A 15,729-nucleotide genomic window follows, 5' to 3' on the forward strand; every position below is an offset into this window, starting at 1 on the left:
TGCTCCTCACACATAAAATATTCTGTCAAACTCTTCTGAAATTAAGTGTAATCGGTTTTTCAAGGAGAAGTTAAAATTTAGACAGAAAAGGGAGCACCAAAAGCATTAAATCAAAATGACATTTTTACCTTGGTGGATGAACTTGTCTGATTAGTAAATCAAGTCTGTCTAGATGCTAACTCCCTTAATTCTACAACCTGCAACATCATCTAAGAAGTTACTAAAACATGTAGCTCTGCTACAGGCTTTTGCATAATTTCATACACATAGTAATTTTTATCTTTTTATATCACATAGTTTGGGGAAAGGGTCCTTGAAGTAAAGTTTACTGGGTATTAGTGAAAATGGAAATGTTGGGGAAAAGAGAAAACAAACGAACACTAATTATTTCCTCTGTGGTCAGTTCCTGTAGAAGGCCCTTTAAATATAACTTCTCAATTTTTCAGCCATATAGGAAAAAACTATTCTCCCCAAAGTCTTACAGCTAGTAATTATCAGATGCCTCTTACACCTGATTCTTAAGATCATCTTCTTAGCTTTAAGAAGCTAAGAAGCATGCTGTCTCAGACTTCTCTTTCTAGCCATTACTATTCAGTAACTAAAACAAGAGATTATCTCTAAGGAGGAATTTCTCTAGAGGTCATTAAAATAAGAGAAATAAGCCTCTCAAGCAAAATCCTGCTTCCTTATGAGAGAGCTAGACTAGTATACTTTTCAAAGTTTACCAATTAATGCAAAAAGCATTTGTTAATTCCACATACGTGAGAGATACAGCATCATGGAAGGAATGGAAGGAATAGGACCTGTATATTCCAGTAGGCTTTGCCCCTGGGTGCCTGTGGCTAATGCCTGTAATCCTAGCTACTCAGGAGGCTGAGATCTGAGGATAATGGTGCAAAGCCAACCTGGACAGGAAAGTCCATGAGATTCTTATCTCCAATTAACCACCAGAAAACTGGATGCAACTGGAGTTGTGGCTCAAAGTAGTAGTGTGCTAGCATTGAGCAAGAGCTCAGGGACAGCACCCAGGCCCTGAGTTCAAGCCCCACAACTGACTGACTGATACATACATACATACATACATACATACATACATACATACATACATACATACAATGAGGTATTGTCAAAATAATATTTTTAAAAAGTAGAAAGTAGACCTGTAGCTCAAAGTGGTAGAGTGCTAGCCTTGAGTGAAAGAGCTCCCAGGCCCTGAGCTCAAGCCCACACTGACAAAAAAAAAAAAAAAAAAGGAACATAAAACAAGTGCTTCAAAGAATGAGGAGAAAAAGAAATTCCCATATCCACAGTTGCAAATGTAGATTAGTTCAACCATTATGGGAAAAGATAGAGGAGTTATTCAAAATAGTACAGAAATAGAACTACCATATAACCCAATATCTTATTTCCAGGTAGTTTCCAAAGGAAATTAAGTCAGAATGTCAAGAGATATCTGCATTCTTAAATTTACTACAGCACCATTCACATTAACCAAAAAATGGAAAAGTAAAAAGGGCTGGAGGGCTTAAGTGGTAGAATACCTGCCTAGTAAAGCATGAGGTCCTAAGTTTAAACCCTAATGAAACACCCCCCCACCCAAATTTATTTATTTGTTTGTTTATGCATGCCAGTCCTGGGGCTTGAACTCAGGACCTGAGTACTGTCCCTGGTTTCTTTTTGCTCAAGGCTAGCACTCTACCTCTTGAGCCACAGTGCCATTTCTGGCTTTTTCTGTTTATGTGGTGCTGAGGAGTCGAACCCAGAGCTTCATGTATGCTAGGCAAGCACTCATACTGCTAAGCTGCATTCCCAGCCCCCCATATTTTTTTTTAAAGTTGAGATTAGAATAGTGGTTGCTGAGGTTGAAGACAGGTTGATCAGTTAGTATAAAGTTATAAGTAGAAACAGAAATTCTAGTGTCCTATTATCAAGTAGAATGACTCTAGTAGATAATGTACTATTCTTTCAAAAAGCTAGAAGAAATGGATTTGAATGTGTCCCTGAGCTCTTCAGCTCAAGGCTAGTGCTCTACCTCTTGAGCCACAACACCACTTCTGGTTTTCTGGTGGTTCACTGGAGATAAGAGTCTCATGGACATTCTTGCTCGAGCTGGCTTTGAACCGCAATCCTCAGATCTCAGCCTCATGAGTGGCTAGGATTACAGGCATGAGCCACCAGCACCCGGCTTACAACTCAACTTCTTATTTGAGGAGTGGGATGTGGTGGAAGCAGTCTTGGGGTTTAAACCCAGGACTTTGTGCTCTACTATTTGAGTCATACTCCAACCCACAATTCAACCTCTGTGTTATGACAGCAGTGAGCATCTGTTCACTCCCTTGGAGCAGAATCTTAAAGGAAACAGAAATCTAAGAGGAATATGGAAGTGGAGTGGATGTTAGGAAAGAGATACACTGATGTAAGGCTGGAACTAAGCACAGGAAGCTCAGGCATCCTGACAATGAAGTGGTCCTCAGGCTAGAGAAAGACAGGGTGAGAGAAAACAGTCTCTGTTCAGTGCAATCCCATGCTCTGCTGAATAAGAAGCCTGTGACTGCAACACAACACTTACTTGTCATTATCTAGAGAAGTCTGCATGGCTGTCCCACTGCTACTCTTCTTTCTGGCTTCTTTTTGTCTGCGAGTCAACACTGAAAATAAAACATTGTTAGCTGGCAGTAGATACTGAATATAAAAGACAAGATGTGGGGCTGGGAATGTGGCTTAGCGGTAGAGTGCTTGCCTAGCATGCACAAAGGCCTGGGTCCGATTCCTCAGCACCACATAAACAGAAAAGGCCAGAAGTGGCATTGTGGCTCAAGAGGTAGAGTGGTAGCCTTGAGCAAAAAGAAGCCAGGGACAGTGCTTGGGCCCTGGGCCCATGCCCCCCCCCCCAAAAAAAAGACACCCAGTGGGGAAGAAAGTCATGGTCTTTGATGTGTCAACTTTTCTCATACTGAAGACAACACCTGCATTGTGTGTACCAAAACTGCCAGCCACAAGACATTTGCCTTTCTGCTAAACAATGAGATCTAAAGCCCTCATTCACTCCATGAAAGGTTTTAATGCACTATACCAGCTTGAATAAATCATGAGAGAGAGAGAGAGAGAGAGAGAGAGAGAGAGAGAGAGAGAGAGAGAGAGAGAGAGAGAGAGAGTGTGTGTGTGTGTGTGTGTGTGTGTGTGTGTGTGTGTGTGTGTATTGGAGCTAAAACTCAGTTGCCTGGGTGCTGTCCTTGAGCTTATTTTGCTCAGGGCTGGCACTCTACCACTTAAGCCATAGCTCCACTTCTGGCTGTTTGGTTGGAGGAAAGATCTCAGCCTCCTGAGTAGCCATCAGTACCCGGCTGGAAGTAAATTCCCCAAAATTTGGTCTGGTATGACTCATGGCCCAATGAGGTACTCCATGAAACACAGTAATGACAATTCTATTTCAGTACCTACATAAGGTCTTATATTTACAAAACTCTGCAATATGTTTCACTTATAATTGCTCCTCCTAACAGTTATACAACTAGTCTCTTCTACTACATTAGGACACCTCTTCCCTATTTCCAGGAGCATCACATTTTGATGAAGGAAGAGCACCAGTAGAACTTCTACATTATTCTACTACTAAAACTATTAATCTACCTCCATTTATAACCACCTATTCTACCTGTCTTCCTATTACATGAGATGAATTGTTCATAGGGCTGACATACTAACATTTCCATATGACCCTGGCTACTAGTACCTCTCTTAATTAACAATCACCTTCCTGCCATCATCTCTTCTGAATGATTACTTTTTCTCTCTTTTTTAGATAATTTCTATAAACATACAAGTATGCTGCCCTCATTCTCACTTGGTTATTCATAACTTTAGTCTCCTACTATCTACTCTGCATCCCTATTTGTCATTCTCTAGCACCCTAAGTGATGTGTGACACCAAACTCTTAGTTTTCTCCTCCAAATCTGATCCTGCCCCAATGTTTCAAAAAATGAAATCATCGTTATTCCAGTGCTGGAGTCAAACCTTGATCTCACCATTCTTCTCTTCCTTCATATTCATGAGCCCGGAAGATTCAACCTTGAAACTGTTCTCAAGTCTGGCAACTTTATCTCACAACTACCTCTACAATCCAAGCCAACATTACATCTTGCCAGGAATAGTTCAAGATCTTCCTCCTCAGTCACAATTTTGGTTCTTCTTTCTTTCTTTCTTTCTTTCTTTCTTTTTTTGTTGTTGTTGCCTGGGGCTTGAACTCAGGGCCTGAGAACTGTCCCTGGCTTCTTTTTGCTCAAGGCTAGCACTCTACTACTTGAGCCACAGTGCCACTTATGGCTTTTTCTGTACACATGGTGCTGAGGAATTGAACCCAGGGCTTCAAGCACTCTGCCACTAGGCCATATTTCCAGCCTCTTTGGTTCCTATTTCTCTACAGACTTATTCTCCACAGAGTAGCCAGAGTCAGATTGCATCTCTCGCTTATTTTGTACTTCTCCATGGCTTTTCATTGTATTTAGAATGAAGTGCAAAATTTCACACTTGACTTGGCCACTGCTGATCTTCTGGCTCTGTTACTCTAATGGAGTTATTGTGGCTCTCTGCAGCTTCAGAAACATATAAAATCTTGCTTTCATATCTATTCTCTTTGCCTAAAATGACTCTATTCATTATTATCTCCAAAAATCTCTCATTTTTTTAATTAAAAAAAAACCTTCCATGGTTGGGAATGTGGCTTAGTGGTACAGTGCTTGCCTAGCATGCACGAAGCCCTTGGTTCGATTCCCCAGTACCACATAAACAGAAAAAAACAAAACAGAAGTGACGCTGTGGCTCAAGGGATAGAGTGTTAGTCTTAAGCAAAAGAAGCTCAAGGACAGTGCCCAAGCCCTGAGTTCAATCTCAAGGGCCAGCAAAAAAAACCCAAATATATATATATATATATATATATATATATATATATGTATAAACTTTTTTCAAAAAAGAGACCTTTCCACTTCTCTATTCCAGTCAACCTATACCCCTTATTCTTGCCTCATTTTTATCAAGTTTATTTATCTGTTTCCCTCACACAAAAAAATGTAAGCTCACAAAAGCACAGACTTCCCTTCCATTCCATGCTATGTTCAGCTTGTCCCATAATTCCTGGGTTATAGGAGACACTGAATAGTTGTTGTAAAGAAGCCCAGACAGGTGGATGCTAGTGACTCACATCTATAATCCTGGCTACTTCAGGAGGCTGAAGTCTGAAGATCATGGTTTGAAGCCAATCTAGATAGGAAGTCCATGAGACTCTTACCTACAAATAACCTCCAAAAAACCAAAAGTGGAGCTATGGCTCAAGTGGTAGAATGCCAGTATTGAGCACTAAAGCTCAGTGACAGCACCTAGGCCCTGAGTTTAAATCCCAAGACAAGTACCTCCTCCTCCCCCAAAAAAAGAAAGGAAGGAAAGAAAGAAAAGGAAGGAAAAAGGAAAAGAGGAGGGGGGAGGACAAATGGCACAGTAAGAATAATACAATGGCTAGCACTCATGCCTGTAAACCTAGCTATTCAAAAGATCTGAAGATCACAATTCAAAACCAGCCCAGTCAGGAAAAGCTATGAGACTCATCTCCAGGAAGATGGAAGTAAAGCAGTGGCTCAAGTACTAGAGCACTAGCCTTGAGCAAAAAAGTTAAGGGACAGCACCAGGCCCTGAGTTCAAACCCCGGGACCAGTACATACACACACACACACACATACACGCGTGCACGTGTGTGTGTTGTGTGTGTATGATATGCTTGTGTGTGTGTGTTTGTGTGTGATATGCTTAGCAGTGCTCACATCTAAGGGTTCATACAAATGAAGTTCCTACAAACACACTATTCTTATTTGGGAAATAGAAGTAAAGGGTCAAGAACCACTAGATTGTTTTGTTTTGTGTGCCAGCACTGGAGATTGAACTCAAGAAAATTTTAAGGACTTAGAGAGAAATTCACCTATGATTCAGTCCAATGTAGGCTTCTTTTAAACAGTTCAATGTGTTGTTTTTTTCTTCCTCACTTACTTTTCATGTCTTGTTTATATTTTTACGTACTATCCTATCTCTCATCCCCTACCCCAACAGATCATTTTGAAGCACGTTTAGACATTTTGTTTCATGTATAAATATTGCAGTGTTCATATCTAAAAGGTAGGGACTTTTACAAAACAGATCGACTATTTTTTTGTCATTATATACTATTGTTAATACTAGTCATCAACCTCCTTTCTTCTTTTTCTTTTTCTTTTTTATACTGGCACAGGGGCTTGAACTCAGGGCCTCCGTGCTGTCCCTTAGCTTTTTCACTCAAGAATGGTACTCTAACACTTGGGCCATACCTCCACTTGCAGCTTTGGAGTGTTTAATTGAAGATAAGTCTTGGGGACTTTCCTGCCTGGGCTGGCTTCGAACAGAGATCGACAGATTTTAAGTAGCTAGACTTAGACATGAGCCACTGACACCCAGATACTTCTTCTGGTTTTTAGAAAATGAAACCAGGATCCAAATTAGGTTTGCTCAAATCAGGATCCAAACTAGGTTTACACATTATTTTTGGTTAATGTCTCTCTTATGTATCTTTTAATTTCTCAGTTATTACCCTCCCCTTTTTCTATTATGCTTTGTTAAAGAGATTTTTCTTTTCAGAAAATTCCTTTCTATAATTTTCAGATCTTACCCTTTTCTAGCTTTAACATGTTTCCCTGTTCTTGAGTAATTTCTGGAAACTGTTAATTCTATTTGAGGTTTGATGAGATTCAGCTTAGTTTTCAAAAAAAGCAAAACAGGCTGAGAATGTGGCTTAGCGGTAGAGGGCTTGCCTAGCATGCACAAAGCCCTGGGATTGATTCCTCAGCACCACATAAACAGAAAAGCTGGAAGTGGCATTGTGGCTTAAGTGGTAGAGTGCTAGCCTTGAGCAAAAGAAGCCAGGGACAGCCAGGGACAGTGCTTAGGCCCTCAGTCCAAGCCCCAGGATTAGCAAAAGAAAGCAAAACTTGTCTCATGAGTGCATTATAGCTGGGCATTGGTGGCTCCCACCTGTAATCCTAGCTACTCAGGAGGCTAAGATCTGACAATTGCAGCCTGCCAGGAAAGTCCAAGAGACTCTTTTCTCCAATTAACTACCAAAAAGGTAGAAATGCTGCTGTGGCTCAAAGTGGAAAAGCACTAGCCTTGAGCACAAAAGCTCAGGGACAGTATCCAAGTCCTGAGCTCAAGCCACAGAACTGACAAAAAAAAAGAATAAAAAAGTGCATTATAGATGGTACTGCATATTTCATATAGCATCAGATTAGAAGGTATATCATAACTGATTGTCTTTCTTTTCCCTCCTTCCCTTTCTCTTCTTTTTTCCTTTTTGCTAGTAGCTGAGCTGCTTTACTTGGCCGGTGCTCTACTACTTAAGCAATGCCTCTAACCCAGCTCTTTGTTGTTTATTTTCCATCCTGGCTCCAAACTATGACCCTCCAGATCTCAGCTTCCTAAGTAGGTAGGATTTACAGATGTGAACCACCATGGCCTGACTTGATTATCTTTCTTTTTATGATTTTTAAGATGGATCAGTAGAGTGGGCTGGGAATATGGCCTAGTGGCAAGAGTGCTTGCCTCCTACACATGAAGCTCTTGGTTCCATTCCCCAGCACCATATATATGGAAAACGGCCAGAAGGGGCGCTGTGGCTCAGGTGGCAGAGTGCTAGCCTTGAGCGGGAAGAAGCCTGGGAAGGTGCTCAGGCCCTGAGTCCAAAGCCCAGGACTGGCCAAAAAAAAAAAGATGGATCAGTAGAATCAGATACTGATCTATCCATACTAGCTTTGTTCATCACCTAGATACATTATTTTATTAGAGTATCTCAATATGTAAATAATTTTTGAATTATAAAAATGGTACATGTTCATTTAAAAAATAAAGATATGAAAAAGAAATAAGCACTCCAAATCCAACCTCCTTTCACCTAAATTATGGCTAACATTTCGGTATTTATCTTTTATTCTTGCATAGTATTTTACCCTGCTTTTGAGTACCGGTTGCTTAAATTTTTCATTATGATAAATAATGCTTTGACAAAACATCTTACCTCCTCCCCCATAGTCCCATCTAAATTCAGATAACTGCCTCAGAATCAAGCTCCAAACAATAATTCAAGGGTCAGAGGATACAAATTATTTTAAAATTCTAGATATACTGTCAAATTGCTTAAATAAAAATTACAGCTGCTAAAGAAAATGATTGAGCTATAAATGTAATATATAAGTACTAGTATGAATTAGGTAAGTGATTTTTTCTGAGACTACTAAATTATTCAGTACCTCATAGTTTGAAGAATTTTGTTTTTAAAAAAAAGATATATAGGGCTGGGGATATGGCCTAGTGGCAAGAGAGCTTGCCTCGTATACATGAGGCCCTGGGTTCAATTCCCCAGCACCACGTATACAAAAAATGGCCAGAAGTGGTGCTGTGGCTCAAGTGGCAGAGTACTAGCCTTGAGCAAAAGGAAGCCAGGGACAGTGCTCAGGCCCTGAGTCCAAGGCCCAGGACTGGCCAAAAAAAAAAAAAAAGATATATATATATATATATATATATATATATATATATATATATATATATATATATATATATATATATATATATAGCCAGGCACTGATGGCTCACACCTATAATCTACCTACTCAGGAAGCTGAGATCTGAGGACCAAGGTTCAAAGCCAGCCTGAGCAATAAAACCTGTGAGATGCTTATCTCCAATTAATCACAGGAAAAGCTGGAAGTGGTGTGGTGACCCAAGTGGTGAAGTGGTGTAGCAATGAGCAAAAGGAGCTCAGGGACAGCACCCAGGCCCAGAATTCAAGGCCCAAGAACAGGAAAAAAAAACAAAAAAACAAAAAAAACTAGCAGAAGCCAGAGCCAGTGGCTGATGTTTTATAATCCTAGCTACTCAAGAGGCTGAGACCTGAGCATTGTGGCTTGAAGCCAGCCAAGAAGATAAATCCATGAGAATCTTTTACCCCCAATTGACCAGCAAAAAAACTCACAGTCCAACAAAATGAAGACCAGGAAACTGCCACTTTAAAGGTGCAGGGAAGATATCAATGGAAGGAGGAAATACAAATAGTAGAGCAAAGGCGAGGAGAATGTAGTCATAATATTCAATACATATCCTATGAAATTAAGAAAACTGAGGGATGCCAGGCACTGGTGGCTCACGCCTGTAATCCTAGCTATTCAGGAGGCTGAGACTGAAGATCACAGTTTGAGGCCAGCCCAAGGCAGCTAAGTCAGTGAGACTCTTATCTCCACTAAACTACCAAAAAAGCTGCAAGTGGAGCTGTGGCTGAAGTGGTAGTGCACTAGCCTTGAGCAAAATGAAGCTCAGGGACAGTACACAGGCCCTACGTTCAAGCGCCAGGATGGGCATGAAAGGAAGGAAAAAAGGAAGGGAGGAAGGAAGGGAAGAAGGAAGGGAGGGAGGGAGAGAGAGGGGAGGGAGGGAGGGAGAAAGAAGGAAGGAAGGAAGGAGTTGGGAGGGAAAGGGGAGAACAATGAAACCGATGACATCAATCATGATGCAATGTACTTACAAACTGACTTGTTGAATGATAATATGACATCAATCATGATGCAATGTACTTACAAACTGACTTGTTGAATGATAATACCTTTGTACAACTACTTAAAGATAATAAAATAAACCATGCACTGGTAGCTCATGACTGTAATCCTAGCTATTTAGGAGGCTGAGATCTGAGGACTGTGATTAAAAGCTAGCCCAGGCAGGAACAGTGGCCAAGCCCTGAGTTCAAGCCCCAGGTCTGGCACAAAAAAACAAAACACCATTAATCTAAACAAAACAAAACACTAAGATATCTTAAAACTTCAGCTCATAGAGACATTATAAAGGAAAACCACAGTATTCAAGAAAATATTAGTACAACATATATAAAAAATACACATACACACACACACATATATGACAACATCTGGTATTCAGTACATGGAAGCAACCTCTATCTCAATAATAAAAGTCAAACAATCCAATTTGTTTTGTTTTGTTTTTTTGGCCAGTCCTGTGGCTTGAACCCAAGGTCTGAGCACCATTTCTGACTTCTTTTGCTCAAGGCTAGCACTCTACCACTTGAGCCACAAGGCCACTTCTGGCTTTTTCTAATCGAACCCAGGGCTTCATGTATATGAAGCAAGCACTTTACCACTAGGCCATATTCCCAGCCCTTAACAATCCAATTTTTTAAATGACAAAACATTTGAACTAACACTCCAAATAGATACACAAATAACTCAACAGTCATGTGGAAAATAGTATTAAATGTCATTAGTCATCAGAGAAATGCAAATTTATATGACCATGTACCTACCTGACTGGCTAAGCACTAGTGGAATAGAAACCCAAAGAACGAACGTTGAGCAACTAGAAAGCTCTCATACTGCTTTGCAAGATGTAAATGGTACAGTCACTCATGAAAAAAGCCTGGCATGTCTTCTAACCTAGCAATTACATTCCTAGATAACTACCTAAGAGATATATGGGCACCATACAACTGGCACGGGAATGGTCATAGCAGCTTTCTTCCTAACAGAAAAATCTAACAGATAGAAAAAGAATAAAGGAACTAGGATATTCATATAAGGAACTGCACACACATTTTATTTATTTATTTATATTTTTATTTTTGGAAGTATGCATGCTAGGCAAGTACTATATTACTGAACTCATCTCTAGCCAAGAAAAAACTATTACCACATACAATAAATAGCATGGGTAGATCTCAAAACCATATGTTAAGTGAAAGAAGCATTATGTAAAAGATATATACTGCCCCAATCTCTCACCAGTTACAAAACTCAAGTCAAAATGGATTCAAGACTTAAATGTAGGGGCTGGGAATGTGGCCTAGTGGCAAGAGTGCTCGCCTCGTGTACATGAAGTCCTGGGTTCGATTCCCCAGCACCACATACATAGAAAATGGCCAGAAGTGGCGCTGTGGCTCAAGTGGCAGAGTGCTAGCCTTGAGCAAAAAAAAAAAAAGACTTATATGTAGAACTGAGGACATGATCAAGTGATAGAGTGTTTACCTAAAAAGCACAAGGCTCTGAGTTCAAAATTCTAGTACCACAAAAAAAAAAAAATTAAGGCCATGCATGGTGGCTCATACCTGTAGTCCCAGTAATCTGAGAGATGGAGAGATAGGAAGAATTATGGTTAAAGGCCAATCAAGACAAAATTTGGAATGCATTTCAACTAACAAGCCAGGAGTGGTGGCTTGCACCTATGATCCCAGCTACGCTGGAGGTCATAGGTAGGACTGTAGTCTGAGGCTGGACCTGAGCAAAAATGTAATAAGGCACATCCAAAAAATAAGGTTGAAAAAGGGTCTAAACACCACTACTGGGAGGAAAGAAAAAAAAAAGACAAACATAAGAGCATTAATAATAGAACTCAATGAAAGTACTGAAACAAAACAAATTTAGGACAGTGGAAGGTGCAATGATTTTTTGGTCAAGATCCTAAAAGCAGTGGAAACAAACCAAGAAATGAAATTCCATTAAACTGAAAAGTTTCTGCCCAGAAAACAGTAAGAATAAGAAGATAGCCTGCGGCTGGGAATACGGCCTAGTGGCAAGAGTGCTTGCCTCACATACATGAAGCCCTGGGTTCAATTCCCCAGCACCACATATACAGAAAGCCGCCGGAAGTGGCCCTGTGGCTCAAGTGGCAGAGTGCTAGCCTTGAGCAAAAAGAAGCCAGGGACAGTGCTCAGGCCTTGAGTCCAAGCCCCTGGACTGGCAAAAAAAAATAAATAAAAAATAAAAAAAAGAGCCTGCAAAATGCAAGAAAATATTTGTAAACTAGACATATAACAAGAAGTTAATACTCAAAATAAATAATGATTTCAAGTAGAGTACTTGTGACTCACACCTATAATTCTAGCTACTTAGGAGGCTAAGATCTGAAGATTGAGGCTCAAAGCCAGCCAAAGCATAAAGTCTGTGAGACTATCATCCTCAATTAAACACTAAAAAAGCTGGAAGTGGAACTGTGGTGCAAGTAGTAGAGTGCTAACCTTGAGTGGAAAAGCTTAGGGACCAAAAAAAAAATTCTAATAGGGGACACTGGGTAGTTCAGTGGCAGAGTGCTTATCTAGCAAGGCCTTGAGTTCGATTCTCAGTACTGAATTTTTTAAAAAAGTACCAAAGATACAACAAAGTCCTTTTGCAAGATAATCAACTGCCAACTGTCTTTAAAAGAAAGTGGCATGAAAGTCAGGTGGCAAATACATAAGGACCTAGAAAAAAATCCACAAGAGGTCTTTATCTAAAGAATCATTAATGATAATCAAGTCAAATCAAATCATATACTGTCACCAGAGCCTAAATTTAGATAATGCTAAAGGAGTTCCATATGGAGGAAAAACTCTGAACTTGTCTGAATTTTACTAATAAATGCATTGCCAAGACTATTCTGAAAATACAACAGATGACAGTAGTACATAAAACAACATGCAGGGGCTGGGAATGTGGCTTAGCGATAGAGTGCTTGCCTAGTATGCATGAAGCCCTGGGTTTGATTCCTCAGCACCACATAAACAGAAAAAACCAAAGTGGCACTGTGGCTCAAGAGGTACAGTGCTATCCTGGCAAAAGAAGCCAGGGATAGTGCTAAAGCCCTGAGTTCAAGCCCCAGGACTGGCAAAAAAAAATTCCAATAAACAGCTGGGCTCAATAATACATGCCTGTCATCACAGCTACACAGGAGGATTAGGGTCTACAGCGGCACTGGGGCATGGCTCAAATGGTAGAGTACCTACAAGCAGAAGGCTCTGAGTTCAAACTCTAGGAGAGACAGATGGGGGGTTGGTGAATGAGGGGATGAAAGGGAGGGGGAGGAAGGGAGAGCAAGCCTGAGAGCCTAGCTCTTCAACATCAAGGCACAATTAGGGTAGCTGAAGTAAAAGTGGTCAATGATAAAAGGAACAAGATAGGAAGAGCAAAAACACAGACTACAGTGAGACAACCATTTCGAATGGCACATCAAACAGCACATCAAACCTTTATTAATGCACTAGAGTGGAGTGAAACATGAGGAAATGCCACACTGAATGGTTCAAAGTTGTTAGAAGACATCTAAGACCATGGGAATGAGAGGAGAGTTGCTTCTACCTTATTCATCCAAGAAGAGAGTTCGAAGTTGGAGGCATGGCCTAAGAATTCATTCATTAGTTATAAGGATAGGCTCTATTTCTATGCCTGGTAACATTGGCACTTAAGCAACATAGTGATCTTCCTAGAAATCATGTAATAGTTTGGGGTGGGGGGTCTTTTAAGAAGAAAGGCTCAAGTCCATAATCCTAGCTACTCAGGAGGCTGAGATCTGGAGACTGAAGCTCAAAGCCAAGATTGGCAGAAAAATCCAAGTCACTTGTATCTCTAATTAACCAGTAGAAAATGCTAGACTGGAGATCTGGCTCAGGTTGTAGAGTATTGCAAGCAAGAGCTTGAATCCCTAAGTTCAAATTCCAGTATCAGCACACACACAAAAGAAACCCAGTATCCAGGCTATGACTCAGCCTTTTCTTGAATTTTTTTTGGGGGGAGGCCAGTCCTGGGGCTTGAACTCAGTGCCTGGGCACTTTCCCTGAGCTTCTTTTGCTCAAGGCTAGCGCTTCACCACTTGAGCCACAGTGCCACTTCTGGGTTTTTTTTCTGTGCATGTGGTACTGAGGAATCAAACCCAGGGCTTCATGCATACTAAGCAAGCACTCTACCACTAAGCCACATTCCCAGCCCCTGTATTTTGTTTTATAAGTTGCTTCTATCACTTTGGTTTCCTCTGTCAAAAACAATGAAGACAGGGCTGGGAATATGGCCTAGTGGCAGAGTGCTAGCCTTGAGCAAAAAGAAGCCAGGGACAGTGCTCAGGCCCTGAGTCCAAGGCTCAAGACTAGCAAGAAAAAAAAAGGGGGGGTTATATGCAATTCTGTAAATATAAAGAATTTCTAATAGTACGAGATGTTAGATAAATGCTTATAACATAGGGGAGGAGCCAAATATAAAACAGGACACAGAGGGACACAAGCACAGACATACACACTAAGTATCCTTTTGCCAAGTGCTTTTTTCTCTGTAGGTTGTGGGGCTTAAACTCTGGGCCTGGCCGCTGTCCCTGAGCTCCTCAGCTCAAAGCTAGCACTCTACCACTTGAGCCACAGCACCACTTCCAGGCAAATGCTTGATACTTTAAGTTTTTCAGATCTTAGAACATTTCAGATTTTGGAATATTTTCATATAATAACAAGATAACTTGGGGAAAAGACCCATATTTCTAAATATGAAATTCCTTTGTATTTCATATACACATGCTGAGTAATTTCATGAAACAAATTTAGTGTGCCTGAGGTTGGACTATGACCCATCATTTGAGGTCCAATGTGGAATTTTCTACTTGTAGCATCATCTAGATGCTCAAAACATACCAGATTTGGGAACTTTTCACATTTTAGAGTTTAAATTAGGGACATTAAATCTCTATGTATAACAAACCCCCAATATTTGGAAATGGGGCTCCAGAGCTTACTCTATCAACACCTCCAACAAGAAGTACACTAGACTATGTATGGTAGTTTCACTGGTTGATTTCATTTGTTACTTTTAGTTTTAAATTCCCTGTTGCTCTAGTGATACGTCCCGTTCCTTTAAACGTACCACTCTGAGCATCCATCAACTACTGACCTCTGGAACAGGCCTCCAACTCCTCCTCCTCTTCCTCTTTCTCCTTCCTCCCCCCCACCCCTTCCCTCTTTAGTTTCCTCCATTCATCAACAATGGCGATTAATTCCTTCTTTCTACTTGCTTGCTGCCCATCCTCCCTCTTTAACCCCGCATGGATTCTAATGCTCTTTTTCCTGTATCAGTGCCACTTCTGTTCACACTGATTAGATCTTTCTGCAGGATCAGCACTGCTTCTGCTTCAAGAAATAAAGCTTTGACAGTGTACACACAAGAAGAGGACTGCTGCCCCAAGCTGCATAAATCTGGAAATGTGCTGAGAACTGATGGGTGAATAGAAAAATCCTGGAAAGCACTTTTGAGGCAAAAAGCAAATAATTTGTAAAGAACTAATAAAAAATAATATGCAGTTACCCGTAGAAGCTGGGGAAAAACTCAGAGAATGCTGGCTACTTTCAATGTTCAAATTTAAATAGAAAAAAAAAATAGGTTAAAAAACCTAAGGCTGGGTTAGAAATCTGGCTTAGTGCTTGCCTAGCATGCACAAAGCCCTAGGTTTGATTCCTCAGTACCACATAAACAGAAAAAGTTAGAAGTGGTGATGTGGCTCAAGTAGTAGAGTACGATCCTTGAGGAAAAAAAACAAAACAAAACCGCTCAGACACCTGAGCTGAGTTCAAGCCCCAGGACTGGCAAAACAAGTGAATAAAAACCTAAGCTTAACACTAAGGGAATGGTCAAGAAACTTCTCTAGTAAGTGGTTAGTGCCTGTTTTAGCACTTACTGAGTTGCATTATACTTAGTCACGCCCATGACTGTTTTCCTCCCTGGAGTGCACATTCCCAGCGTACAAACTTGAAAGCCTGTTCAGCTCTGTGTCATAACCCTGACCACCCACAGAGCCTCCCTCCTCACTCCTAACATTGAGTACACTTCCCTAGCAGCAAGGCATGAAAGAAATTTAAGTCGAATCACTATACA

General features: G+C 40.6%; 1 protein-coding gene across 6 annotated transcripts in view; it reads right to left on the reverse strand.

Moving 5' to 3' along the window:
• The window catches only part of Uimc1 (ubiquitin interaction motif containing 1), an 86,897-nt gene that overhangs the window by 4,612 nt on the left and 66,556 nt on the right, over window positions 1-15,729 (reverse strand). For all 6 annotated transcript variants that reach the window (XM_048333928.1, XM_048333927.1, XM_048333926.1 and 3 more), the window contains one exon: window positions 2,570-2,648. In XM_048333928.1, the coding sequence (XP_048189885.1) occupies window positions 2,570-2,648 (79 nt within the window). The remainder of the gene's footprint in view (window positions 1-2,569; window positions 2,649-15,729) is intronic.

This window comes from Perognathus longimembris, chromosome 25 (genome assembly GCF_023159225.1).
Source record: "Perognathus longimembris pacificus isolate PPM17 chromosome 25, ASM2315922v1, whole genome shotgun sequence".
Taxonomy (NCBI): domain Eukaryota; kingdom Metazoa; phylum Chordata; class Mammalia; order Rodentia; family Heteromyidae; genus Perognathus; species Perognathus longimembris.